This window comes from Taudactylus pleione, unplaced genomic scaffold (assembly GCF_031769625.1).
Source record: "Taudactylus pleione unplaced genomic scaffold, aTauple2 ptg000306l, whole genome shotgun sequence".
Lineage (NCBI taxonomy): Eukaryota > Metazoa > Chordata > Amphibia > Anura > Myobatrachidae > Taudactylus > Taudactylus pleione.
Window position 1 is genome coordinate 75,780 of NW_028284707.1, and position 27,445 is coordinate 103,224.

The following is a 27,445-nucleotide window of genomic DNA, read 5'->3' on the forward strand; positions in this document are numbered from 1 at the left end:
CGGACCCGCGATAATATAGTTATCGCACCCACGATTTCGCTGTAACATAGCATCCCTGATAATTTTGTTATCGCACCCGCGATTTTTGCACCAAATGATCGCACCCGTGATAATCCGTGTAAAACAGGCGAAAAGTTTTCACTGTCTCAGACAAGGTGAAAAAAAGGCAAAAATACGTTAAAACCATTTTCAAAATTTTTTTTTTTTCACCCAAAACTTGAACAGTCGTTTTTGGCCAAATTATGCAAATTACATAAAGCATTCGGGTAATATATCATTGGGGGTTGTCCAAAGGGTTCAGAAAGAAATCCCCACATTTTTAGGCAAAAATTGAGATTTAGCATTTTTTTTTCACCTGCTCTCAATAATTTACAGCGAAATCGCGGGTGCTATAATATACAGCAAAATCTTGGGTGCGGCCTTTAATGTGCTACTTTATGCCAATTCCTTTGCAACAAAAAAAAAATACTCTTACTAAGTACAGTACTTAGTACACTAAAACAAATTTGGGAAAGAGGAATCACTACCTGTTTCTGAGCATCTAAGTAGCACCAGGAGTCTCGCACCATATGGCACAAAAAGGTTTAGGTGTATGATGACACATCTGTAGCTTCCATCAAGATTGAGTGGTGAAAATGAAACAATATTTAGATATACTGACAGGTGCTACTACCAGTACATCTGGTGAATCAACGAAAAAACCCCATAATGTTAAGAGAGAGAAACAATATATTATAAACGACGATAAACCTGCACACAATTCCCTTGGTGATGTAGTTAGTTTGTGTTAAATATTTAGAAACTCAAACATCGGCAGGCCCATCAGTTCTAGCCATTTCATACAGCACCCCCATATACCTGTCCCATCATACAGCACCTCCATATACCTGTCCCGTCATACAGCACCTCCATATACCTGTCCCATCATACAGCACCCCCATATACCTGTTCCGGTCATACAGCACCTCCATATACCTGTCCCATCATACAGCACCCCCATATACCTGTCCCATCATACAGCACCCCCATATACCTGTCCCGTCATACAGCACCTCCATATACCTGTCCCATCATACAGCACCTCCATATACCTGTCCCGTCATACAGCACCTCCATATACCTGTCCCATCATACAGCACCCCCATATACCTGTCCCATCATACAGCACCCCCATATACCTGTCCCGTCATACAGCACCTCCATATACCTGTCCCATCATACAGCACCTCCATATACCTGTCCCGTCATACAGCACCTCCATATACCTGTCCCATCATACAGCACCCCCATATACCTGTCCCATCATACAGCAACCCCATATACCTGTCCCATCATACAGCACCCCCATATACCTGTCCCGTCATACAGCACCTCCATATACCTGTCCCGTCAGACAGCACCTCCATATACAGTACCTGTCCCATCATACAGCACCCCCATATACATGTCCCATCATACAGTACTCCCATATACCTGTCCCGTCATACAGCACCCCCATATACCTGTCCCATCATACAGCACCCCCATATACCTGTCCCATCATACAGCACTCCCATATACCTGTCCCATCATACAGCACCCCTATATACCTGTCCCATCATACAGCACCCCCATATACCTGTCCCATCATACAGCACCCCCATATACCTGTCTCATCATACAGCACCCCCATATACCTGTCCCGTCATACAGCACCTCCATATACCTGTCCCGTCATACAGCACCTCCATATACAGTACCTGTCCCATCATACAGCTCCCCCATATACATGTCCCATCATACAGTACTCCCATATACCTGTCCCATCATACAGCACCTCCATATACCTGTCCCATCATACAGCACCTCCATATACCTGTCCCATCATACAGCACCCCATATACCTGTCCCGTCATACAGCACCTCCATATGCCTGTCCCGTCATACAGCACCTCCATATACCTGTCCCATCATACAGCACCCCCATATACCTGTCCCATCATACAGTACTCCCATATACCTGTCCTATCGTACAGCACCCTCATATACCTGTCCCATCATACAGCACCTCCATATGGTGTATGATGGGACAGGTATATGGGTGCTGTATGATGGGACAGGTATATGGGAGTGCTGTATGATGGGACAGGTATATGGGAGTACTGTATGATGGGACATGTATATGGAGGTGCTGTATGATGTATATGGAGGTGCTGTATTTCTAATATTTAGAAATATTCATATAGCAGCTATTTCCCACAATTTGAGAACACCATATACTTTTATTAGGGCCACTAATACACTTCTATACTGTTATCCTATATCACTTTGCCTTTTTTGGGGGTACAGGCAGATTTTCCCATTTTCACCTTTACTTGTTGAGGGTAAAACCAGGAATAATTTTTGCGCGAATGCCTCATCGCGACTTTTGGAATTGAATTGCGTGAAAAACGGGAGCGCGCACAGATCGGATGAGCAAAATTTGCTCGTAAATAGTGCCAAAGCGCAGTGCGCAAACAATTATCGCATTCCCCCCATATATCACCTTTAAAATAATCTTTGAGCAGCCATATACAGGAGGCGAGTGAGACCGACGCGTGAGACACAACGACAACAACAAAGAAGAGACTGGTTAGGACCATAAACGATAATAAATAGGAGAGAGAAAGCAGAAGAGAGAAAGCTAAAAGCAGCACGAATAGAGGAGTGGGTAAGAGTGATATCCGTCATGACATTTGGGTAATTAGGAAGTCAGACTGAAAGAGAGACACATAGAACAAGTGTAGTCTATTCATAAGGATTTGGGGAGCAGGAGGGAAAGTTGACTGCAAACAATGACAGGTAGTGAGAGGAGACCAGGCTGATGGGGGAGAGAGAGGAGACAGCGGAGATGATGGAGCGAGTTACACAGTGATAGTGATCATCAGATAAGAAGAAGCTGTCAGTATAGTGAGGACAGAAAAATGCTACCGTATTGTAGATACGTACTGCAGATAGAATACAATAAAAGAAAGGAAGAAAGTTTTATTATAGCTACAGTGACTGACAGCTACTGGGGGGAGGTCTAATTAGTCAGAGATAGGAAACAGTGAGGACAAAGTATAGGGTGGTTTTGGTGTTTGTTTGTTTTTTGCATAAATATAGTTTGTAGAAATGACCCCTAAGGGTTAGCAGGTAGCCAGGTGTAGGTACCCGAAATCTGCAACTGCCACATAACGGAATAGACGCCCACAGTGACGCAACCTGATTCCTGAGGACCACCCAGATGGCACTGGACACTCCAGGAATCCCCTTCCTAGTTCTAGGTACAAGGAGACTACAGATAATGTTGACAATGCCAATATTTAAATGCACCTGCATTTTCACTTTCCGGCATAGCACTACAAGTCTCAGTATGGTAGCACCTCTTACTGTGTTTAAAATGATTGTGTGCAGTCCAAGCCCCCATTAACCTGCATCTTATTTACTACTTTGTAGAGCCACCATATGCTGCAATCACCACTATGTTTGGATATGTCTCTACCAGCTTTGAGCACCAAAATTGTGGAATTGTTCAGTCAGATTTTGCGGTGAGCAGCGATGGGCTTCTCTGCAAGTCTATCCACAGATTTTCTATCAGATTCAGGTCAGGGCACTGACTTGGACACTCCTGGACATTTACCTTTAAAATATCCTTAAGCCACTGCAAATTTTTTATTGGCAGTATGTTTAGGGCCGTTGTCGTGCTAGAAGAGTGAAGCTATCTAGCAGAGGGACGCAGCTTTTCCTAATGAATTTGGGTGCACTTGGTAGCATCCATGTTCCCTTCAACCCTGATCAATTGCCCAGTCCCTACTGAAGAGACACACCCCCACAACATAATGTTGCCACCAGCACGCTTCACCGTAGGTATGGTGCGTTTTGGGTGGTGTGCTGTATTTTGGTTTTTGCCATACATAGAGCTTGGCAATTATCCAAAAAGTTCTATCTTGGTCTCATCTAATCATGCAGCCATTTCCCACGTGGCATCAGAATCTTCCAAGTGTTTTTTTTCATTGGTTGTATCTGAGCAATTTTAGAACGGTTGCTCTGAGACAGCATTTCCCATACTTGGTCCTCGGCAGTGGTGGCTACAGAGTTTGGGTTCCCGGTTGCAGCACAGTCCAAAATTCAAATAGGTTAGCCACACCAACTGCCACCCCAACTGCTGCCAAACATCACCTGCCGGAACTGAGTGGCAGTTGGTGTGACTCCCCTATTGGCACTTTGTACTACGCTGCAGCCCCACCTCTGGAGCCGCCATTAGTCCTCAGTGCACACTAACAGTTCATATTTGAAAGATAGTCATACTTGACCACAAGTGACTCAATTGGTGCCTCAGTTATTATTTACCCATCTGTGTTCAAACACGGGTATCCTGAATACCTGCACTATTAATGTGTCTTGAGGACCGAGGTTGGGAAACGCTATTCTAAGAGTATGATCACTTATACAAAATGGCCATTTTAGTAATTAACTGATAGTAATTGTTAAGCTATTGAGCAAATGTTATTTTCACTTTCATGTTGAGAGTTATAATGTGCAAATTAAGCTGGAAAAAGTTTTATTTAATCTATATTTATGCACAAATTATTGGAATACATTTACTTGACTGTAGTGCAGGGATCTTTTATATTATCAATAAATGTTTTTTCAGCCCTGACCTCTTTTGGCTTAATATAATGAAAAGAAAAGTAGTTTAATGCATTTGTCTCTGATCACTTCCTATTAGCCCGTCCATTAAATTCGGAAACAGTATAAAATATGCTCTTTAAGGAGCAGCTACTGTTCCTTGATGATTTGCTAAAAGCTTTTAAAATACTTCAAAGCTTGTTTTTTGTTTAATTGGTAAAGCTTTTAGTTATACTATGTGCTTCTTTTACTGCCTTCTAGATAGCACTTTGGCATTGCTTTACCTTACATTGTGTCAGAATGTACTCTCCTAATTCGTTCAAATTGCACAATGTGACAGCTGTCATTGAATGAGCACAGTTTCATTCACATACTGAATGTACAGGTTAAATAAAAAAGAATTACTGCGTAACATTCAATTGCAGCTACAGTACATCCAAACCTAAAAGTATATGAGATTTGTCAATCACAGAGGAGGGACGCCACACACACGTGCTTTGGCTTTTTACGTTGTCCTTGGAGGTGTCCACCTTTGTTAATATTAGGGTTTATTTATATAGCGGCGGTCCTGTTTCGCAGCAGTGTACAAAGAATATGCAAGCATTTATATCCTGCCCCATACAGAGCTCCTTATTGTGTTGCCTTGGATGTAGACACTGCTCTACTCTCTAAACGTACGATTGTATCCATAGATCAGCTTTGTGCCATGTCTTAAGGCAACAGCAGTAATTACCTCTGTGTGATATAAAGACATTCTTAAAAAAAAAAAGTAAAAAGGAAAATGTGGTTTTCTGTAATTGCTTTGGAGACCTCTCCCAATCTACACATAAGCTCTCCCGATGTATGCGAGGAAGGGTCGGACTAATCACAGTATAGTGTCATAGAAGAAAAATAATTTGCATCTTACCCTTTTCCATCGCCGGAGAATCCTTCCTATCTTCCCTTAAGTGTCTGGGTAGCCCTGTTTTCTCTTTAGGGGGCAGTTATAGGGTAACCTATGGCACCACGCATACCTATGTATTTTCTATGGGTGGGTACACTCTTTGAAGTGATGCCTTCTTCCAAAAGTCTTCCAAAACTGGCAAACGTCGATGCAGACACATGATGAAGCCTGTACAATATGGTTCATATATGACCAGATGGCGGCACTGCACAGCTGCTCAGTCTGGGCCCCGGGACACTGCCTAGGAGCCACTCACATATCTGGTACAATGCTTCTTCAGGTACTCGGGGACAGGTTGTCCTGCCCTAACGTAAGCCTGAATGGCCAAAGTCATCCATCTTGCAATAGACTGCTTGGAGGCTGGACAACTCCTTTTCTGTCACCGTACACACCCAAGAGGAACTTGGTCTTCTGGACCACACATGTTCTGAATATAAGTTCTCAAGGCCCTGACCACATCCAGTGAATGAGAGACCTCTTCTACTGGAGACCTATAGCAGTCTAAAACCAGAATGACAATATCCTGATTAATGTGAAATCTTTTGGTTGAAAAAAGACTTAGCGGGAGATGTATCGAGCAGTGGAGAAGTGGACCAGTGGAGAAGTTGCCCATAGCAACTAGTCAGTCTCGAGGAAGCATTTATTAAGTACTATTTATAAAGTGATAGGTAGAAGCTGATTGGTTGCTATTGGCAACTTCACACTGGTCTACACCTCCTCTCTTTACACTGCTTGATACATCTCCCAACTTAGTTTAAAGGACTCATTTTCCTCATGGAAAATTAAAAATACAACCCGCAGTCCAGTCTCTCCTGTACGAACAGCCACAAGTTGAACAAGCTGAAGGACAATTTGGGGTACCCCTGCCTCTCACACCATGATACATGTACCTTCCATACTTTATGGTGACTCTTGGACAAAACTGGTGTCCTAGCCCTAAGCGTGGTCTTATTCACCCTCTCAGATTTGTTGCTTCCGCGACCATGCTGCTAAAGCCAGACACTGTAAACTCTGGTGAAGAAAAGGACCTTAGGTTAAAAGGTCCCATCTTGGTGACAGCTGTCAGGAATGTCTGTTTATCACGTCCTCTGTGGCCGTTTTAGAGCTTCTATGATGACTTGAATGCCTTTCCTTTTCTATAATGTTTGGTGCCTCTGCAGAGTGTGAGAGCCCACCAGGAAGGAGTTGCATGAGGAGGGTGGAAACACCTCCATTGTCCAGCCCTAAAATGGCAGCCAAACCTTAAGGACGGCCCCCTCAGCTTTGTTTAGTCCCTAGCCGGGACTTATTGTTCACAGTAACCATAGAGCACCCAGGAGTCTGTACACCTAAGGATACAGACCCTTTGTTCTGGAGCCCAACTGTGGCATTGCTCAGAATGTTGTCTCTCAGAATGTGCCTGTTGTGATGCCATCTTTTGGAGCGCGGTGGTGCAGCTCCAGTTGCTATTTTTAGTGACCTAGACTGCTTCCCCCAAAGGTTTCCCTCATAGATAGTGGGGGCCCAACATCGCAAGAACTGATGTGGCACATCCACTGCCTTCTCCTAGACTTATACAGCTGCCAGCTCTGTGCAAGGTTTCCATGTAGGAATCTTCTGACTGCTCCTGGAAACAGAAGTAATGCAGCTGGCAGCATAAAAGAGCCCCAGCAATACCAGGGCAATATAGTTAACGGAGGCTCCTTCAGGCACTAAAGTATAGAGTAGGAGTCGGTAGCAGAGGTATTCAACATGCATGCCCTAATAGCAAGACTGGTAGGGCATGCTGGGATGTGCAGTACCCCAACAGCTGGAGGGCTGCACGTTGAATACCCTCTGCGCTACAGACATAGTTAAGACTTAAACGTAAAATAAAATTAGAAAAAACTCTGTGCTTATTTTAATTATAATGTGAGATTGAAGAAGTTATTTGTCAGGACTCATTGTGTCAAAAACATATGTTATTTAATGAAAATGGCACATATAAAAAGTATTTGTACATCAGTTACATTTAATACTCTATAAAAAAAAGTTTATAAAATCCTGGGTTAATGAGTGTTCCAATAGTAAGTGTTCACAGACTTCCTGCCTTAGGGGCTAGAGGTCCCAAGCATAGGATCCGCAAAGACCACCCCCCTGTATGAGAAGTCTCGTGCAAAAGTGACTGGGTAATTATCTACTACACTGTCCAGCAAAGTGCTTAAAAGTATCATTATTTCTGTACTAACAGCGTTTTAGTGAGTAAATAGACTGTTCAAGCAAGACCATTACATTTGGCCATTAAGTGGAAAGGTTATGGACACAAATTAAGTACCAGTATTATTTACATGGAACATAATTGATTTCTGGAAGTCCGTGAACACTTACTATTGGAATACTCATTAATCTAGGAGATGGTTTATAAACTGGTTTTTATAGAGATTTAAATGTATGTAACTGATGTACAAATACTTTTTACATGTGCTATTTTCATTAAATAACATATGTTTTTGACACAGAATTCTGCATCTCACAATATAATTAAGATAAGCGCAGAGTTTTTTTCTAATTTTATTTTCGTTTTTTAAGGCTTTAGGAGCAATCACTAGCTCATATTAAGTATTCTGCTGCTATATTTATTAAATACACCTATTCAAGGTTAAGCTATATATGTATCCATATTTATTTTAATCAAATTAGCGCCAAAGGTTTTCTTTCCTTTTAAGACTTAAAAAGCCCACACTCCTGGTGGATACACACTCTATGCCCCAGTGCTTACCATTAGGATGAATGACTAAAGGATGTATTAGATGAAAAATGCAGAGGAACAAGCAAATAAATTCTGAAATTAGGCAACTATTCATTTCAATTCTTCTCTTTGGACTAAACCACATTTTTTTTTTATTATTTCCTTAGAATAATTATTAAATTGGTCTAACTGATATTGTATCACCATTATGCTGACCACTTTATCTACAGTCTGTTCAGCCACGTTCTTGCAGCACCTTTATCTGTAGCAAATATGGATTTGGTATAAAAGATACCACATGGTAGACAGTCAGTTGGTCGACAAAGACAAAAGGTCGATATAGATGAAGATAGACAGGTACAAAAGGTCGACAGGATCATAGGGTCGACACAAAAATGGTTGACACACCCTAACTGTCCCTCCTAGTGCCTAACGTTAATCGTCGGGTAAGTGCCTATCCCTAAAAAAAAACAACAAAGAAACAATGTGTCGACCATTTCAGTGTCAACCTTTTGTCCCCGTCGACCTATTGACTGTTTACCATGTGGTTTCTATCTAGACATTGTCAACCTTTTTACTGTAGATCTATTGAACTGGAATGCAGCAAATATGAAGGAGTGAGTTAGTTTATAAGAAGTTGTTATTACTATGTCTGTTAGTATAAAACTGCTATTCCTCTGTAGAAATGGCGTTGGGATATCACCTCATCATTCATGGCTTGCACTTTTAGAGCCGCATCCCAGCTTTCTGTGTGAGTGATATCGATTCCTACCTATCTATACACTCTAAAATGTCGCTATTTAGCGTAATAAGTTGCACAAGAAATAATTGCTCTTCAGACTTTGATTGTGTTTCCAAAGCACAAAAAGCAAATAGTTACACGCTGTGATCTAAATACAATTAGCGCAAACAAATTATACAATCACAAGGTACAGTCGATACATACGCAGGCGCTCTGGATCCAGATTTCCGGCATCAAAGGTGAAGCCTCCGTCAGAAGAAAGAACAAGCAGACTAACTACTGGAAATAGAGCATCCGTATACAGTATGTACCCTTACAGAGATAGGCAATACAATAGAACAAGTTGGCATAATCCCATTGGTTCTTCTTCCTGGTTCTTCTGTTACAGTACAGTTCATAGGTCAGTTTGTATGATCACCGTCCAGCCTCCAACAGCTCTTTGTGTCCATTTTCCAGCTGAAGAGCAAGTCTAAACTGGCTGCATTACAGGATACATTTTAATGCCTAAAGCTGGCCACACACTAGACCAACTTACATCCAACCAGCCAACTTGTTGATTGGTTGGAATGAAAATCTGGAAACATATGGGAGTAAATGATGATCAGCAATTTGCTCCTAAATGCCAGAAAAGATGAAAATGGTCGTCAGACAAGTTTGTTAAATGTTTGATCTAAACTATTGTTCAAACAACAGTTTTGGTCCATTTTCCAGCGTTTGGGAGCAAATTGCTGATTGGATTCCTTACCAGATTTTCATTCCAACCAATCAACTAGTTGGCTGGTTGGACAGATAATCTTTAGATGTGTGGCCAGCTTAACTCTCTATGATCCATAATTTGCAGACGCATGTTGCGATTTCCTCACTGATGGAACCGGAAGTCTGCAAATAAACAGTTGATTAGAATAGCACCAAACCCGGTCTGCTTATCATGTACTAAACCTGAGATCTCAAATACAGTCGCTTTATTACTTACTTAATAATGAATAAAACCTTGAATTTAAACCTTAATGCTAGGGAACCTTCCTATGTAAGTGTGCAAAGTGTAAGTGTAAGGGTTTTAAGAAAAGACACTAGTTAGCGTTGTGCGACTACGTGTTTGTGAAGTACACAGTGGTACGTGTTTTGCAGTATTGGTCATATTATATGTTTTAGTAAATGTATGTATTTATATAATGAGGACTTTTAACATTGTTCTATTGCGTGGGAATCTCACGAAGCTAAATAATAGCATCGCTGTATGTACTTATAATGTGTGAGATTCGCTAAAATGGCGCTGAGCGGCCAGTCGCAAAATGGAGCCGTGCAGATTTAAATTTTAACAGATTCTGGGCCTGATTCAGAGCCGGACACTCTTTCAGAGCGCTCGCTCTGAATCAGTGCCCTACCTCTCTTTTTTAGAGCGGCCTCCTGGCCACTCGCATAGCTGTGGGTGACCACCCACAGTTATAGCGAGCGGCCAAAAAGATGGTCGCGATGGTGAAGACCATCACGACCATCGGGCTTGCGGCGAGACCCTTGTGGTAGGGTCTCGTCTTCCGCAAGCCCTGGAGTGCTTTTGGCTCTATCAGAGCCAAAAGCACTCCCACTGACATCATTTGTGATGTCAGTGGGGCCGGCCCCAGACGGTAGGTGTTCCCATGGGAACGCCTCCGTCTGGGCAGCAACGCCCCCGGCACGCCCACCAAATGGGGCGTACTGTCACTCAACATCGACAGCACGCCCCCTTTGTAGCGAGATCCATTTCTACGGCTTGCCTGTCGCTATGCGGGTCTTGCGCATGCGCAGGACGGAGCCGGCTCCCTCGTGTGCATGTGCACTTGGCCAACATCAACCCGCTTGCGAGCGCTCAGCGCTCGCTAGCAGGTCTGAATCAGGCCCTCTGTCTAAGCCAATTATCCGGCTTCGACAGTGATAATGACATCTATGCTGTGTAGCTTTCAGAGCCTGGGATTATAGTCAGAGGTACCGCACCACCAGCAGAATTCATCCATCACTTGGGCTTCCTCCTGCCAGCCACTTGTAATACTGAGCTTTGTTCCTTTTCAGGGTTTTCCTGGCAGAGCAATTCGAGTTCCTCCAGACTCACCTGGACTCTGTGATGCCAGCAGCTAAGAAGCCTTTCCTCCAGCAGTTCTATTCACAGGTCAGTGTTCCAAGTAACCCGCAAATGAGCTCGTCTGTGTCTCTCAGAATTAAATATATTTTATTTATTGGATTGGTGTGAACTCCCCGTACTGGCATTTTGAGTCCCTGGGCCAGACGCTAGAGGTTTGTGCAGAATTGTACGTCTGTTTTATTTACCGAAAATACAATCTCTTACTTATTGCACGTGTGTCCATACAATAAGTATGCTTGTGTCCGCTAGGGAAACTTAGCACATAGACGATCATCTATTTGACTGCGTCTGATTATCTGACTGCAGATTAACCCCTCCAGCTGATAGTACTATATGATTAATTCTGCTGCAGTATTAAGACCCCCATACAATTACCGAGGTCTTGTCTGATATTGGGAATGGATCGGAAACTAATCTGATTTCACCGATCCTCCAACCCAGCATCTATGGATCGCAGAATCGCGACAATCCGTCGCTAATGTATCCTCCATACACTAGCATTAGATTAAGTTGCAGACATTTGTTAGCATTACTTAAAATATATTTCCCCTACATGAGCCCCTATGGCTCTGCCATGCTTTACCCCTAGGGCAGTCTGCAGTGGGTTTCATGCATGAGATTTCCAGCAGGCACAGATGCTGGGGGCTTGGACACAGGAGTGGGCTCAGCTACACCCTCTTGTTCATGTTCTGTATAATGGGGGCGATTCAATTGTTTTTTACATCACAGTATTCAGTGGGCACCCAATGTTGCAATTAATTTGTTTTGGACGCCCATTAATTATTGCGCTCTTCGCAGCCAATTAGATCGAGTTTAGCCGCGTAAAACGGCTAAATCAGTCTAAAGTCCAGGTTAGGGCTCCCAAACTCCCGTTTGGCCGCCCCAAACCAGGATTTATCGCACATTTCTGCACTCTTCCTCAGGAGGGGGGGCGAACAGACATGCTGGCGGCTTTTCGCACCCTCACGGCGCAACAATTGATTTGCTCCGTTGGGCAACTGGCACTACCAGCTGCCAGCGAAAACAATATGCCCCAAATATGTGTTCCTGCTCTTGCCTACTTTTGTGACTGTACTTGTACAGCTGGTTACAACGTCATTCACAGAGAGGTTTTGCGGCAGTATTGTGGTTAATGAATAGTTTGATGCCTTAGTGATAGCTGCTATGACTGCAGTTATAATAAAATGTTATATATATTATTCCACCTTTATTTCTGTAGCATACAAATGTGAAGCTCCTATTAAAGTGCAGTAACCTATATAAATTCACTATATAAAACTCATTTAGTTTTCAGCTAACGCTATAACACAGAGATTTTCTACACCTCGCAGTTATGCTAATCGCGTCAAACTATTGGATGAGTGTGTGCGCTGCTTTACTTCTATTTTTTAATAGATTGGTTCAAATTTACCGTATACACATCTAATAAATGAACGCAATTTCTATAAAATACTGTTTTTCAGGGGAGCTCTGTAGTCCTGTTAGGGATTGTAAAGTAATAAAAGAATTATACAGCACACCAATGGGGAATGATCAGTTTAATGCACAGGTTCTCAAACTCGGTCCTCAGGACCCCCAATCGGTGCATGTTTTCCATGTCTCCACACTGAATCAAGTGAAATAATTAGCTTCACCTGTGGACCTTTTAAAATGTGTCAGTGAGTAATTAATACACCTGTGCACCTGCTGGGTGACCTGCAAAACGTGACCTGTGTGGGGTCCTGAGGACCGAGTTTGAGAACCACTGGTCTAATGTATTCTGTACAGTAGAGGTTCCCAAACGCCGCCATTACAGTCTAGGTTTTAAGGCTATCCATGCTTGAGCACAGGTGATTTAAAAAGTTTGTCAGTCAATTTGATTTAACTGTTGGACTCAAGCATGGATATCCTTAAAACCTGGACTGTAATGGCGGAGCTTGGGAAAATCGCTGTACAGCAGAGGCGTCTCCAGGGTTGGTGTCACCCGGTGCTGTAACGCACGGTAACCCCCCTCTCCTTTCCTCCATCAAAAAAATAAATAAAAATCGGGACCAAACTGCAGGGCTGCCATCAGAAATCATGGGGCCCAGGACTGACAATATAGGCAGGGCCCCCCACTCACCCATGTTTCTGCAACTCCAGCTCTGCAGCGTCTCCCCAGCCAGCACCCCTTCTGTCTCTCTAGGCAGCACTCGCAACCAGCCTGTTACAGCCCACAGACACTTACCTTCTCCTATGTTTTATGGCTGCTCCTCTTCCCGCTATGGCTGGTTCCTCTGTCAGTGGTGCAGCGTGCGTGACGTCTTGTGCACCTAAGCTCAATAAAGAAAAAACTTTATTGTATCAGGCAGTCGCAATCCCCCACCCACACTTCTCTCTCTCTCAGTGATCCCCCCACATTACCCTCTCTCAGCAATCTCCCCACGTTCTCTTTTGTGCCCTTTGTGTGTCACTGTTCTCCCCCATACACACGCACACACATTCCCCGCTTTCTCTCTGTGATCTTCACACACATTCCTCTGTCAGTAAACCCCCCTCCTCACACACACAAATTCCCCTCCGGGAGTGAGACCCCTCCCCAAACTCATTCCCCTCTATCAGTGAGCCCCCCTCCCCACACACACAAATTCACCTCCGGGAGTGAGCCCCCTCCCCACACTCATTCCCCTCTGTCAGTGAGCCCACCCTCCCCACACACACACATTCCCCTCTGTCAGTAAGCACCTCCCCACACACTTATTCCCCTCAGTCAGTGAGCACCCCTCCCTACAAATTCCCCTCTGTCAGTAAACCCCAGACACACACACACACATACATTCCCCTCCGTGAGTGAGCCCCCGTCCCCACATACACACATTCCCCTCCGTGAGTGAGCCCCATCCCCACATACACACATTCCCCTCAGTCAGTCAGTGAGCCGCACTCCCCAAACTCATTCCCCTCTGTCAGTGATCCCCCATCTACACACACACACATTCCCCTCCGTGAATAAGCCCCCCTCTCCACACATACATTCCCCTCTGTCAGTAAGCCCCCTCCCCGAACACACACATTCCCCTCCGTGAGTGAGCCCCCGTTCCCACATACACACATTCCCCTCTGTGAGTGAGCCCCCGTCCCCACATACACACATTCCCCTCTGTGAGTGAGCCCCCATTTTTACACACACACACACACACACACACACACACACACACACACACACACACACACACACACACACACACACACACACACACACACACACACACACACACACATTCCCCTTAGTGAGCCCCCCTCCCCACACACACACATACACATTTCCCTCAGCCAGTGAGCCCCCCTCCTCACACTAATTCCCCTCTGTCAAAGAGCCCCCCTCTCCACACACACATTCCCCTCTGTGTGGAACCCCTGTCCCCACATACACACATTTCCCCTCAGTCAGTAAGCACCTCCCCATGCACACACATTTCCCTCAGTCAGTAAGCACCTACCCCCCACACACACATTTCCCTCAGTCAGTGAGCCCCCTCCCCACACTCATTCCCCTTCGTGAGTGAGCTCCCCTCTCCACACACACATTCCCCTCTGTCAGTAAGCCCCCACCCCACACACATTCCCCTCAGTCAGTGAGCTCCCCCACCCATCCCTCTCTGTCAATGAGTCCCTGTCCCCACACACACACACATTCCCCTCTGTGAGTGAGCCCCCGTCCCCACATACACACATTCCCCTCCGTGAGTGAGCCCCCCTCTTCACACACACATTCCTCTGTCAGTGAGCCCCCCTCCCCACACACACACACATTTCTCTCAGTCAGTGAGCCCCCATCCCCACACTCATTCTCCTCTGCCAATGAGCCCCCCTCTCCACACACACATTCCCCTCCGTGAGGAACCCCTGTCCCCACATACACACATTCCCCTCAGTCAGTAAGCACCTCCCCACGCACATACATTTCCCTCAGTCAGTAAGCACCTCCACACACACACATTCCCCTCAGCCAGTGAGCCCCCCTCCCCACAAACAGACACATTTCCCTCAGTGAGGCCCCTCCCTAATACTCAATCCCCTCTGTCAATGAGCCCCCCTCTCCACACACACACACACACTCCCCTCTGTGAGTGAGCCCCCCTCCTCACACACATTATCCCCTCCTCCCTCCTTCTCTCTAAGTGCTCTGTGGTGCCCTTACTGAAGACTGTTGCAGCAACGGTAAAGACCTGAGTCAAAGCAGTGGAGTCGCTGGAATGGAAGAACAGAGCTGAAATCAGGCATGTACTGCTTTTGGCTGCTGTGAGCTCATGGTAAGGTGGCTGGTCCGGGGGAGAGGCCAGCCACCAGGAAGTATAGCTAAAGTCAGTGGCATTGACAGACAGCTGCTGCCCGGCTCTGCAGATCCTCACGGATGGCATGCACTGGGATCCCGGCCACTGCTGGCCCATTACTCCGCGGGCCCCCTCTCTGTCTCTATTCGTGCCCAGTATCGGGGAGCAGACTGGCGGATGCAGGGAGCCGCTTTATTGTTGTAGCGGCAGGCTGCGCTTGCAGGGGTGTGCGGGCTGGAGTGTGCGGCTGTTGGTGTCACCTCCTTGGAAGGTGACACCCGATGCTGCCCGCACCCCCCTTGTGACGCCACTGCTGTACAGTAGACTGTACATGTAACAGGGCCCTTATGCCATTTATATAATGTATCGGCACATTAAATAAGCCAAGATCTTAAAAATGACACATATTTAGCAACACTATAAACATTTAAAATGTATTAGTAGTTATGTATATAGCGCACACACATCCCGCAGTGTAGCCATTTACATCAGTCCTTGCCCCATAGGAGCTTACAATCTATATCACCTCCCACATGGACACACACGCACGGATTCGAACCCATGACCTCAGTTCTGTGAGACAGCAATGCTGATCACTGTGCCACCGTGCTGCCCAATTTCAAGAACTTTATATTAATTGTAATATGCTCTTTTAAAAAAAGCTGTTTTGTTATCCTCTAGGAAGAATAGACATAATATAATATTAATTTAGACTAAAACAAGTTCCAAACACACAAAATGTGAAAAAGTATTTTGGTGGCCATTCCTGTTTTTGGAATACTGAGATTAGACGGCTATATTTCAGCGTTGACGTCATAATATAGATTTACAGTCTGAGTACATTTGGTACAGAATACCGCACAGTACAGTATGCTCTAGTTCTGGAACAATTTGTACAGAAGGAATTGCTGTAATAAAGTCTAAGCAGGCTAAATACATTGTACAGTTCCTGCAGCAAGAAATCCCATTTATAATGATTTTACTGAACCAAAATCTATTAGACGTTCCATGCTCAGCGGCAGACCGTTTGCAATGAATACCTTAATTAAATTTTAGCCTGGCTTGTGCGGATCCCATTCAGCAACTATTTGTAGGTACAGTATAAGCTGACACATACTGTAACAAAATACAAACTGTTTCATAATCAGTCTTGTACCAAACCATTGGCCACTGTCATTACTGTAGATATTCTAAGTCCCCATTGATTGCTGTGACCTGTATGATAATGGTTTCTTACAGGGGAAGGCAGCACTTTTTAAAAAATTATAGTGTCATTATTTGACATCAATGTGTATAAATGCTATTACAGTTACTTAACTGAATCATTTATATTAAATCCGTGGGGTGATTATACATAAATAATTTTTTTATATACTCATCGGCTGAAGGTTGCAGCGTTAGGACGGAAGGGCTTCTGTGGTAGGGCAGACACAGAGTGATTGACAGCTTGATAGCCTTGTTTGCGGAAATGTTCTGTGGATTGGTTGATCGTAAACTGGGAAGGCGCCAGTGATGTCACAGAAGCTTAAATCACTGCATTCTCATCATTTTCACTCTATCAAATCCCATTAGCACTGTCCTGTACATTTTATGAGGGACTTCAGCTGGTTGTAACGGAGAGGTAAGAAATACAATACATTGCATTTATTATCGAGCTGTGGTGGACTGTAAGATTATACTGAAGGGGGGGGGGGGGGGAAGGGGCGTGTTATACGGGTTGGGTTTGAGATCTTGGTCAGAATACCGACAGCATCATCTCGACAGTCTGAATCTTGACACCATTAGCTAAGTATCCTACTCCAGAACCTAACCCTCCCCCTTAGTGCCTAACACTAACCCACTCCCTGGTGCCTAACCCCTACACCTAACCCTCCCCTAACCCCCAATACTTACCTTTGGGATGCCGGCGCCAGTATTTTAATCGTCGGCATCCAGCACACCGGAATGCTGACTACATCCCGCGTTATACATATTTTTAGACATCAGAGCAACTTCTCATCGGTCTCATTATGAATATCTGGGGGAATAAGGGGCACAAAAAGAAGAAAGAAAGGGGGGGGCGGGGGCACAGAGGCCACAGAGAATACTAAAAACATATAATTAGATGTGGCTGTCCACAATCCATGGTCAGGAAAATACAGCATATCACCATTTTAAATGGAGGATCGAAGAAAGCCCCAATGTCATTTCTACAAACCTTACCAACGAGTAGTGTAATACCCCTTTCACATCGCTAACTGCGAGACGCTCCCGGGACTTGTGCATGCGTCAACCCCGGGTGCGATCCGCCTGAGACCCCTTTCAGACTGGCACTAATTCCGGGTCGATGACGCCATCGGCGTCACGTGATGAGCTGGCGCTTGGAGATGAGATCATTTCCAAGCGTCGGCTCTCCCTATGCAGTGAACGGGACCCCGGGTCATGTTCAACTGCTGAACATTCCCAAATCTACAAAGCCCTCTTCATCCATAACAATGGCTGATCCATCCTCCTCTTGTATAGACAACGTCAGCAATGATGATGATAATCATCGTGTAACTCTACCTAATGTAGAAGATGAAGATGAGGAGTCTGACACGGGCACATCGGAACCAGCAGGTGATATCGTAGCTGAAGATATGGACATGGGATTAACCGTACTTTAAGCATGAAATTAAAATAATATAATGTCTCGGTCAGATGAGCAAAACCTAAATTAACTTGTCAAAAAAAATTGCTCTTATGTTCAAAAAGTCTCCCACAAAAAAATTCTGTAATTCTACAAAAAAAAAAAATCTGTAAAAGGTGAGCAAGGCCAAGAATTGTCACCAATGAGGGATTGCAAAACTAGGTGGTCGCTCGCTGTTGCCGATGCTGGAACGCTCTCTGGCTATCAAGACTTCCTTTCAAAAAGCTCTGATTGATTTCTGTAAGTTTACAAGAACACAATTTCAAGCTACTTGCTGACTGTAATTGTGGATGTACTGACATCAATAAATAAAAGTAGCCGTAGAAGCATTTCATGGAGGACGTGTATGTCTGCTGGGTTTCTGTAACGTTTTAAGGGCTAATCTATATTTATTTACAGGAGCTAAATCCCTGTGTGCTCAGTGACAGAGAGAGACAGCCATGGATGAAGCATAACCTGTTAATTCTGTTATATGATAGAATATATGTAACAGCAAGGACTACGGAATAGCATTGATGCACCCACTCACTGGAGCATGGCATAGCACCCGGTAGCTGGGATGAAAGTAGTCACTACTGTATTAGGATGGCAGGACAGTCCCATAATATATCCATTTTTATCAGGATGTATTTAGATGCTAAAATGTAACACACAATAATTAAAGTGCTACAACTATATTTTGAACATCTCTCATGTAAATAACACATAATCAAAATCTATTTTCTGTCATAGAGATAGATGAATGAAGGACTTAATTTTGACATAACATCAGGTCATCTTATACACACACATTCCGCAGCACATATCCTAACAACCTGCTCCATGCTCCTTCCTCACTATCTACCCCATCTGTGTCACACCTGTCTGTCTGCCCCTCCCCTTTAGAATGTAAGCTCTCACGAGCAGGGCCCTCATCCCTCACGTGCTTCTCCTCCCCCTACTAATAGTATAATTTATTCCTAACTCCCAACAACGGCACCTAACACCTAGTTCCTGAGGCCCTGCTGCTTGTGTTATGCAGCTATGTCTATAAACCATGTCCTTGTCCTGCATTGTTTTATATTACCATTAACTGTTTTTCTTGTGTGCTCATTTATGTACTGTGTATGGCGCTGCGGAACCTTTGTGGCGCCATATAAATAAAGGAGGATAATAATGCTAATGAAAATATGGATGGACACCTCTAATATGAGGGGTGTAAAAACAGTGCATGAGATAGTGGAGGGGAACGGAGATAGGCTTCTAGCGCTATTGGCGCAGGACATCATTTTGCATCATTAATTAGGTAAAACGAGAAGTGATTCCCGCTGCATCCTATGGGTGGTAACAAGTTGTAAGAACACACTAGAAAATAGTGTCTCAGGCATCATTTTTTGGGGGGAAATTACTGAGGGGTTCAAACACCCATTGTCAAAAAACTTATAGCACCTTCCTTGGTTGTAGGAGCCAATCGATGTACTCTATTAAAGATCGCCTATAACAAATCAAAGCAGAGAACGTTTTGATTTGTTTTATTTTTTTTTCTAATCTGTTTAGTATTATTATTATTATTTATTATATTTATTTACATATGATATTTCCATAGCCTATAAAACCATGCTCTGCCATTGACTGCGTATTGATAACACTGCACAACATTGAAAATGTTTCCGATGTGAAAATAGTTACTTCTAATTGATGTCAGCATGCAAAGAATGAATATGACATTTACAACTCTCAGCTCTGATTTCCGAGATATATCCCATTTATGACGATGTAGGGGTATTCCTAGTGACGTGGGCAGAATGGAGAGAATCTTACCAGCAATCTGAGTTCCACGCAGAGGGGGCGGGGCCTAATGACCCAATTAAATGAATCAGTTATTTGTCCCCTCCCCTATTCAAATATATGCGATTCTCAGGATTACCCACACAAGATAACTGTGGTGCACTGAGTAACAAGCATAGGGAGCGATTCCACCAAGACATCTCAGCAATGGAACAAAGATATCAGGGTAGGTGATCACTACTGTTGGACAGTGACAAGAGATGCCCCAGAAGAGGAGTACAAGCGACAAGCAAAGGAAAGCACCCCCATGAATAGGCCACTATATTACATAGTACTTCCGTATGCTGTGTGTTTGTTTCGTATGCTGTATGTTTGTTTCGTTTTGTGTTATTTGTGATTGATTGAATTAAACTGTTATTTATTTTCTATCAAGAAAATATCATATTATTTTAAAATAGCTTTTCACTATGACTATTACTAATGTACATACAGTATAGTGCAAGTAGTGTAGCTCAAACAATAGAGCTAGTAAAAACATTCTGAAATCATTTGTTTTTCTCGACCTCAGATTAGTAATGTATGACTATTTTTAGAAAGGAAACAAATTAAAAGCATTTGTTGTACAGTGTAATAAGCCTGTAAAGCAAATATTTTCATATAAATGCACATTATTGTGTCCAATAAGACGTTTTATGGAGCATTCTCTGTAAGCTGCTGCTGAACACAGTGACTGCTCTTCTGCGGATTCCTTTATACTGTAATAACCGGTGGTACGCGATGAGACCGGGAAGGTCCCTGACCACCATTTCTACTCCTCTAATTGACAGACACTGAACCTTGAATCGCATCTTCTCTCCCCGCCTTCAGCGGCTCAATGACCTGTTGTTTTCTGTCGTAGGCTATACCACTGCCTCCTGCATCTCTCTTATGTAAACTAAAAAAAAACAAAATCATCAACTTTACTTTCGCCCTAACGTTCATGTATTTATTATCTGTTTTATAGACCGTGTCAACAGCCAGTGAACTCCGCAAGCCAATTTACTGGATTGTAGCGGCAAAGGCCATTGATTATGAACAGCTATTGCTGCTTATGGCCAATGTGAAATGGGATGTAAAAGAAATAATGTCTCAACACAATATTTATGTGGATGCTTTATTGAAGGTATTTTTTTTTTTTTGTTTGTTTTTTTTTGAAGGTCATTTTATACTGAAGTGAAAAGTGTTGATTTCCACATATTGTGCTACACCGTATATCTATTTATTGCATTAGAGACTGTTGCAAATCCTGCTTACATCAGCATACACGGGTCCCCGGTGCTGTACTAGTCCTCTCCACAAACGTAGCCGTCCCCCACAGTATAATATTCTTGTTTATTGTAGCAGGAATCGGGAAAGTTTGTTCCTGTTGCAGCTTTTTCCTCGGACGTGTTAAAACTACTGACGATTTTCACTGCTGGTCCTACCAATAGAAGATGGTCCCTGGGCTTTCCTTCCGTGAGCCTTTTGCTCTGTGCGGAACCCTAAGGGTTAATGATTTCCCAGTAGATTTTGGACAGCAGATACAAAGTTTGATGGTCTTGAGATATCCGCTGACTCTCTGTAAGTTCGTTGAGGATGACGCACCCAAGGCTAAAATAATTACCTCCATTTTCCAGAACATCTAGAGAGGACAAACCAGCCTTGGCGTGTGCTAATTACAGAACCAGGCAGCAGAAAATAAATATTTAGCAAATTATCTTACCCTCACTTGTTGGTGTAATGAATTAGGAAGAGAAATGGATGGTTCAACTATATTCTAAATATAATGTTGCATTCATTAAAGGTATATTACTTAGATCAGTAATATACTGTACATGGCTTACTTTACCGGTCTTGAGGGTATGATTCACTGCAATGTTCGAGGGGCGGGGGGGTGGATGAGAGGGACTGAGGTGACGGAAACTGTATAGTCTGGGCTCCCGAACTTGCCCCTTGGATCTCCTCTTTAGGTTCCCCTTGAGTGAATGTACAAAATATAGGGAAGTGTGACCTCAACTCAGAGCCGGACTAAGATCTCATGGGGTCCTAGGAAACATACATTGAGCCCCTTTACTTCCTCCATTTGTTAAAAAAATAAACACTTTTTTATGGTAATCTTTGCCTCTCAGTGCCCACTGGGCCCTAGAATGCAGCCTATGACTATGGTTAACTAGTTCCCCAGGCACAGGAAAGTTATTAAGTTCAAACCATTTCTATGTACTGTTGTACCAAACAAAAACCTGGTAGTGATGTATTATAAAGGGAGGGGATATGGAGGCCGAACACGTCTTTTTGTTTTGCATTTTGTGTAATATGAATGTAATGATGGATTTGTGTTACAGGAATTTGAGCAGTTTAATAAGAAGTTATCAGACCTATCGAAGCATGTCCGTATTCCGCTGCCCGTCTCCAATATATTGTGGGAGCACTGTATCCGACTCGCCAACAGGACGCTGGTGGAGGGGTACGTTAGAAATATATATTTTTACGGAGCACCAAAGTTGCAGCCTAGATGTCTTCTTGCTTATTGCCTGGTGCTGACGTTAAATATACACCATACTGTATTTTATAATTATGCTTAATGGAGGAATGACCAGCAGATTTTCTTTTACGTTGTTGCCCTTGGAAACTATGATTATTAGCTCCTGCCTGTACGTTGGATAGTGTTGCATCTGCAGAGCATCAGAGCCCATACACTGAAGTGGCAAAAGTCATGGGATAGATGCTTAGTATCATGTAGGACCTCCTCTAGCCCAGCGACGTGCAGCAACTCCACATGGCATCGATTCCACTAGTGCAGGATCTTGGGTGCGAATTGATCTCTCCACTACGTCCCATAAATGTTCGATTGGGTTCCTGTCGGGCGAACGTGGTGGTCACACCATTCGTCAGAACTCTCCAGAGTACACTCAAACCAATTCTGGACAACTTGGGCCTGATGACACGGTGCATTATCCTGCCGGAATATTTCATTGCTGTGGGGGTACATGCGGGAAACAGTCGGGAAGCCGATGGACGGAATTCCGACCGACGGCTTCCCGACTGTATAATCCCGGCAAGGGTTAAATGACAGTCGTAGAAATCCCGTCGCCTGTCATTTTCCCTACGCCGGGAGACCATTAGGGTTAGGCACTTGGGGGGAGGTTAGGGTTAGGCACTCCTAAGGGAGGGTTAGGGTTAAGGGGTAGAATAGGTTAGTGAATACCTTGGGATGATTGGGATTTTCATCCTGCGGCCGGCGATAAATCATACTGAATCCATACATGCAAATGGTCATCAGGCAATGCAACGTAACGGTTACCGGTCAATGACATGTTCAGACGGACCAGCCTGCACTAGTCATTCTAGCACCCTGCACCTGTCACAACCCGTGCAGTTCCTCTTTCCTGCCTGGGGTGTCGCTCTCTGCTCTGGTGCTTCTAGCACACTCAGCTGATGCAACAAAATGCCAAGATACACACCACAGTGTGCTAGACGCACCAGAGCAGAGAGTGACATGGGTTGTGACAGGTGCAGAATGCTAGAATATACACTACTGCACGGTGCCCTGTTGACAACTGAATCCATGGCCTCATGGGGTCTGTGCCACACCTGAACCCTACCATCATCCCGAAACAACTGGAACCGTCTCATCTGACCATGCCACATGTTGCCAGTCCTAGAGGATCCAGGTCAGGTGATGTATCTGGTACGAAGTGTTAATAGGGGCACTCAGGTGGGTCTTATGTTCCCTTATCTCATGTAAGAAAAAAAATGCGGCACTGACCTGCTAGACATGCGTCTGGTGCCTCCTGCATTGAATGTGGATATGATCTGAGCCAGTGTTGCTAGTATGTTCCCACAGACGATTCTGGCCATGCACCGCTGGTCATGATTATTAAGCACCCATAGTCGGCCACTGCGCTGTACACGGTTGGTTGTAATGTCTTCTGTGAGGTATTCCCGAGACACCCGTGACTCCTTAGATCAAGGAATGTTGAATGTTCGCACAACTTCGGAAATGTCCCATCCATCGGGCTCCCACTATCATACCCCGTTGGAACTCTGATAATTCACATTGCCTTGCCGTGAGCAGCCTAGCCAGTGTTTAAACTGACTCACAAGATGTCATATTACTACTGATGCAGGTCTGGGTTTTTCCAAGACGACACACAACAGTGACGCCACATACAGGGCCTCATTCAGAGGCAGTCGGAGGATGCAAGCGGTCGCTCAGAAACTGGGCGGCCACTTGCATCCTGACCGCCCGCCTCTGTTGCGGTCGTTAGGCTGTGGGTTAACACCCACAGCTCTAATGACCGCTCGGGTGATGGTCGCGATGGTCAGCGACCATTGGGGCTTACGACGAGACCCTAGGATAGGGTCTCACTTGTCGTAAGCCCCGGAGAGCTTCTGGCTCTGTCAGAGCCGGAAGCTCTCCACTGACATCACTAGTGATGTCAGTGGGGCCTCCCCCAAACGCCAGGCGTTTGGGCTGCCACCCCCCCGGCCCGCCTTCCAAACGGGGCGAGCTGTCAATCAACATCGACAGCTCGCCCCCTTTGGTAAGAGACCCGCTACGACCGGCGCTGTCGGTCGTAGTGGGTCTCATGCATGCGCACGAGGGAGCCGGCTCCCTCGTGCGCATGCGCACTGGCAAAACATTGAGGCGGCCGTGCGCTCGTGGACTGTACGGCCGCCTCTGAATAAGGTCCACAGTACCATTAGCTTTACATACTGCTATCCCATGGCTTTTTGCACTTCAGTGATATTATGACCGTGAAATAAACCCATGTGGATAAATCATAGAATGTACAGTGGAATTCCCCTCTAAACCTCATGTTTCATTTAAGTCAAAGGACAAATAAGCATAAGAATAATTGTAATATTTTTATTCCAACTTTGGTAAAGTTTATGTAATCATTTCCTCTCCATCAGAAAATGTGCAAACGTTATCCTACAACCATGAGAAGTGTCTACAGCTGTGTTTTATTATCACATTAACAGTTATTTCATAGTATTATAAACTTGTCGTCCTGCAAATACACCGATATGAATAAAGTTGGTTGTGTATGAAGATTGGTGAGGCGCTAACTCTCAGTACCTCTTCTACCTCGCACCTGGGTGTGACAGGCAGCATGCTGGCAGATTTAGTCTGGACACCTTCTACATATATAACATAGTTCTGTAAACACCAGATTGAATAATTATAACTATCCAATAATACAGGGTAAACTTTAAACTACCAGAGAATATAAGGAAACCCTCACCAGGTTACTGAAAATAAATGAACGAGGAGTAATCCTATAGCTATCCCTATAGATTCCAATGTTTAATTAAACAATAGATGCTATATATGTGCCACCTACTGATAATACGCTTTTATATACAAAAAGAAAGGAATCAATTTTAGTACGGGTGCACTCAGTCCCTCCTAAAGGATTAAAATACTTTAACCTTTATTAAATATGCTTTCAAATTATTCAGGCTTTTTAAATATCAATATTAGTGCTATTTATTGCTCACTTACTGTATATTCATTGCTTGCACATCATTAACAATATGCCCTAAAAAAGGACCTTATGAAGCAAAATATAAAAAAAGACTAATAATATAGAAATACAGAGTGATGAGAAAACAAATAATTTGTGAAGAAACAGACTTTACCTCTTTACAAATTCTTTGTTTTCTCATCACTCTGTATTTTTATATTAGTCTTTTTTATATTTCGCTTCATAAGTCCTTTTTTTAGGGCATATTGTTAACTTTAAACTAAACAGATGTCATGTATTATACCAATACATGGAAGGGAGGGAATCCTATATCAGAGATTAGTCGGGTGTCAGCAGATTACATTAAGTACACTGACCCGCACAGTCTCCGTAACACAGCCCACCTGCTACAGGTGTCTGAGGCTAAGGGCTCATTCCCAAACTCTAATGGTATGTGTTCAGTTGTGCGTTCTTAAAGCTTAATAATAATTATGATGTTATTTATGTAACTCTTTTATCCTAATAGAACTCAAAGTGCTTTACATGTGCACTTAAAACACAAAATAAAACATAAGCTTAATAGCACAGAGAGACATTAGTGAAGGGACATTAGTGAAACGCGTGAATAAACCGATAGGTCTTCAGTCTGTTTTTGAAGGACTCTAGAGTGGGGGTCTCAAGAACTGTGCGAGGAAGCGAGTTCAATAGGGATTGAGACTCAAAGCTAAAAGCATGACCCCCCAGATGAATTCAGGGAGATTCTAGGTACTGCTAATAGTCCTTCATCTACAGATCGCAGTAAGCAAGTGGGGCAGTAAGGGATCAGAAGCTGGTCAGGTACCTTGGGCCCTGGTTATGTAGAGCTATGAAAGTGAGTAAGCCCATCTTGAAACAGATTCTCAATTTTACAGGCGGCCAGTGAAGGGAGTAGAGAATGGGTGTTACGTGGCTGGAACAGGGCTGGTTGGTTAATAGCCAGTGTGGCCGCACACTCACTCTCTGACAAGTGTTCACCTCACGTCAATTTCATAGCTACTTGCAGCGTCCACTATGACCAGCAGTCGGTATAATATAATGGAGTTCTATAAGATAACACGCACGTAGTGCACTATACTATATAGAGGCCTTAAGAACACGCATCTAATACTCTGTTAAAAGCGAGGTGTTCGTTACAAGCTCTAAACGCCTATGAGTGAATATATTAATGACTGATAGTTCTGTAAATCTATGAGGGAGTAATGTCTAAAGATTCTGTTCTCAATAGGTAAAAAGAACCTCTGGAATATTGTGATGACTTCCTAAGGTACAATCAGGATCGCTGGTAAACTGATGTACAAGAAAATAAAATCATTATATTTTCATTTAGACTTTGTGGAGCTAAATGTGTATCCTGTTTTGGGTAGAAAAAAATTCATGGTAGCTGAGCGATAGACACGTGTGGAACTAGTAGTCCCAGAATGCCTTTGTGAGTGGCGGGGTAACTAAGATCCCAAAGTTGCCGTAGAGCCTCAGCCTGTCCAAGTGTGGTATAACACACTCTACACAGCGTACTGATAGACCCGGAGACGCTGGGCAGTACTGAAGGTCTCATTTCTCACACGCAGACCAGTTATCCGGTCGCTTTCGCGCAGTGGGTTGCGTTTGGTTTTATGCTTTTCAGCACATTATTGTTCCTTCATCTCGTTTAGTTACGCCAATGTAAAGAAGTGCAGCAACGAGGGCCGGGCGCTGATGCAGCTGGACTTCCAGCAGTTTCTCATGAAGCTGGAGAAGCTGACTGACATCCGGCCGATTCCCGACAAGGAATTTGTGGAGACGTACATCAAGGCCTACTACCTGACAGAGAATGACATGGAACGCTGGATCAAGGAGCACAGGGTGAGTTCGTCCTCATAGGATCCGGAATGACAGTCTTGTTCTGGGTGTATAGCTATGGTTTGGAAACGTGTAGTAGCAGCCTAAATGTCATGGGCACAGACAACCCATGCACCACATGTAACCTCCTCTTCTACAAGATGTGTCCATTAGATAAACAGTGAGACTGGTCATCTGTCTCTTTCCTCATCCACCGCACCTCCAGCCGTGCCACAGT

The 27,445-nt window shown here is 44.0% G+C and overlaps 1 protein-coding gene across 1 annotated transcript in view; it reads left to right on the plus strand.

The window, feature by feature from the left end:
* Positions 1 to 27,445, plus strand: part of LOC148511429 (syndetin-like) — a 72,137-nt gene that overhangs the window by 43,134 nt on the left and 1,558 nt on the right. Inside the window, exons 8-11 of the mRNA XM_088442185.1 lie at positions 11,068 to 11,164; positions 20,868 to 21,026; positions 22,225 to 22,346; positions 27,042 to 27,231. Coding sequence (XP_088298311.1) covers positions 11,068 to 11,164; positions 20,868 to 21,026; positions 22,225 to 22,346; positions 27,042 to 27,231 — 568 coding nt within the window. The remainder of the gene's footprint in view (positions 1 to 11,067; positions 11,165 to 20,867; positions 21,027 to 22,224; positions 22,347 to 27,041; positions 27,232 to 27,445) is intronic.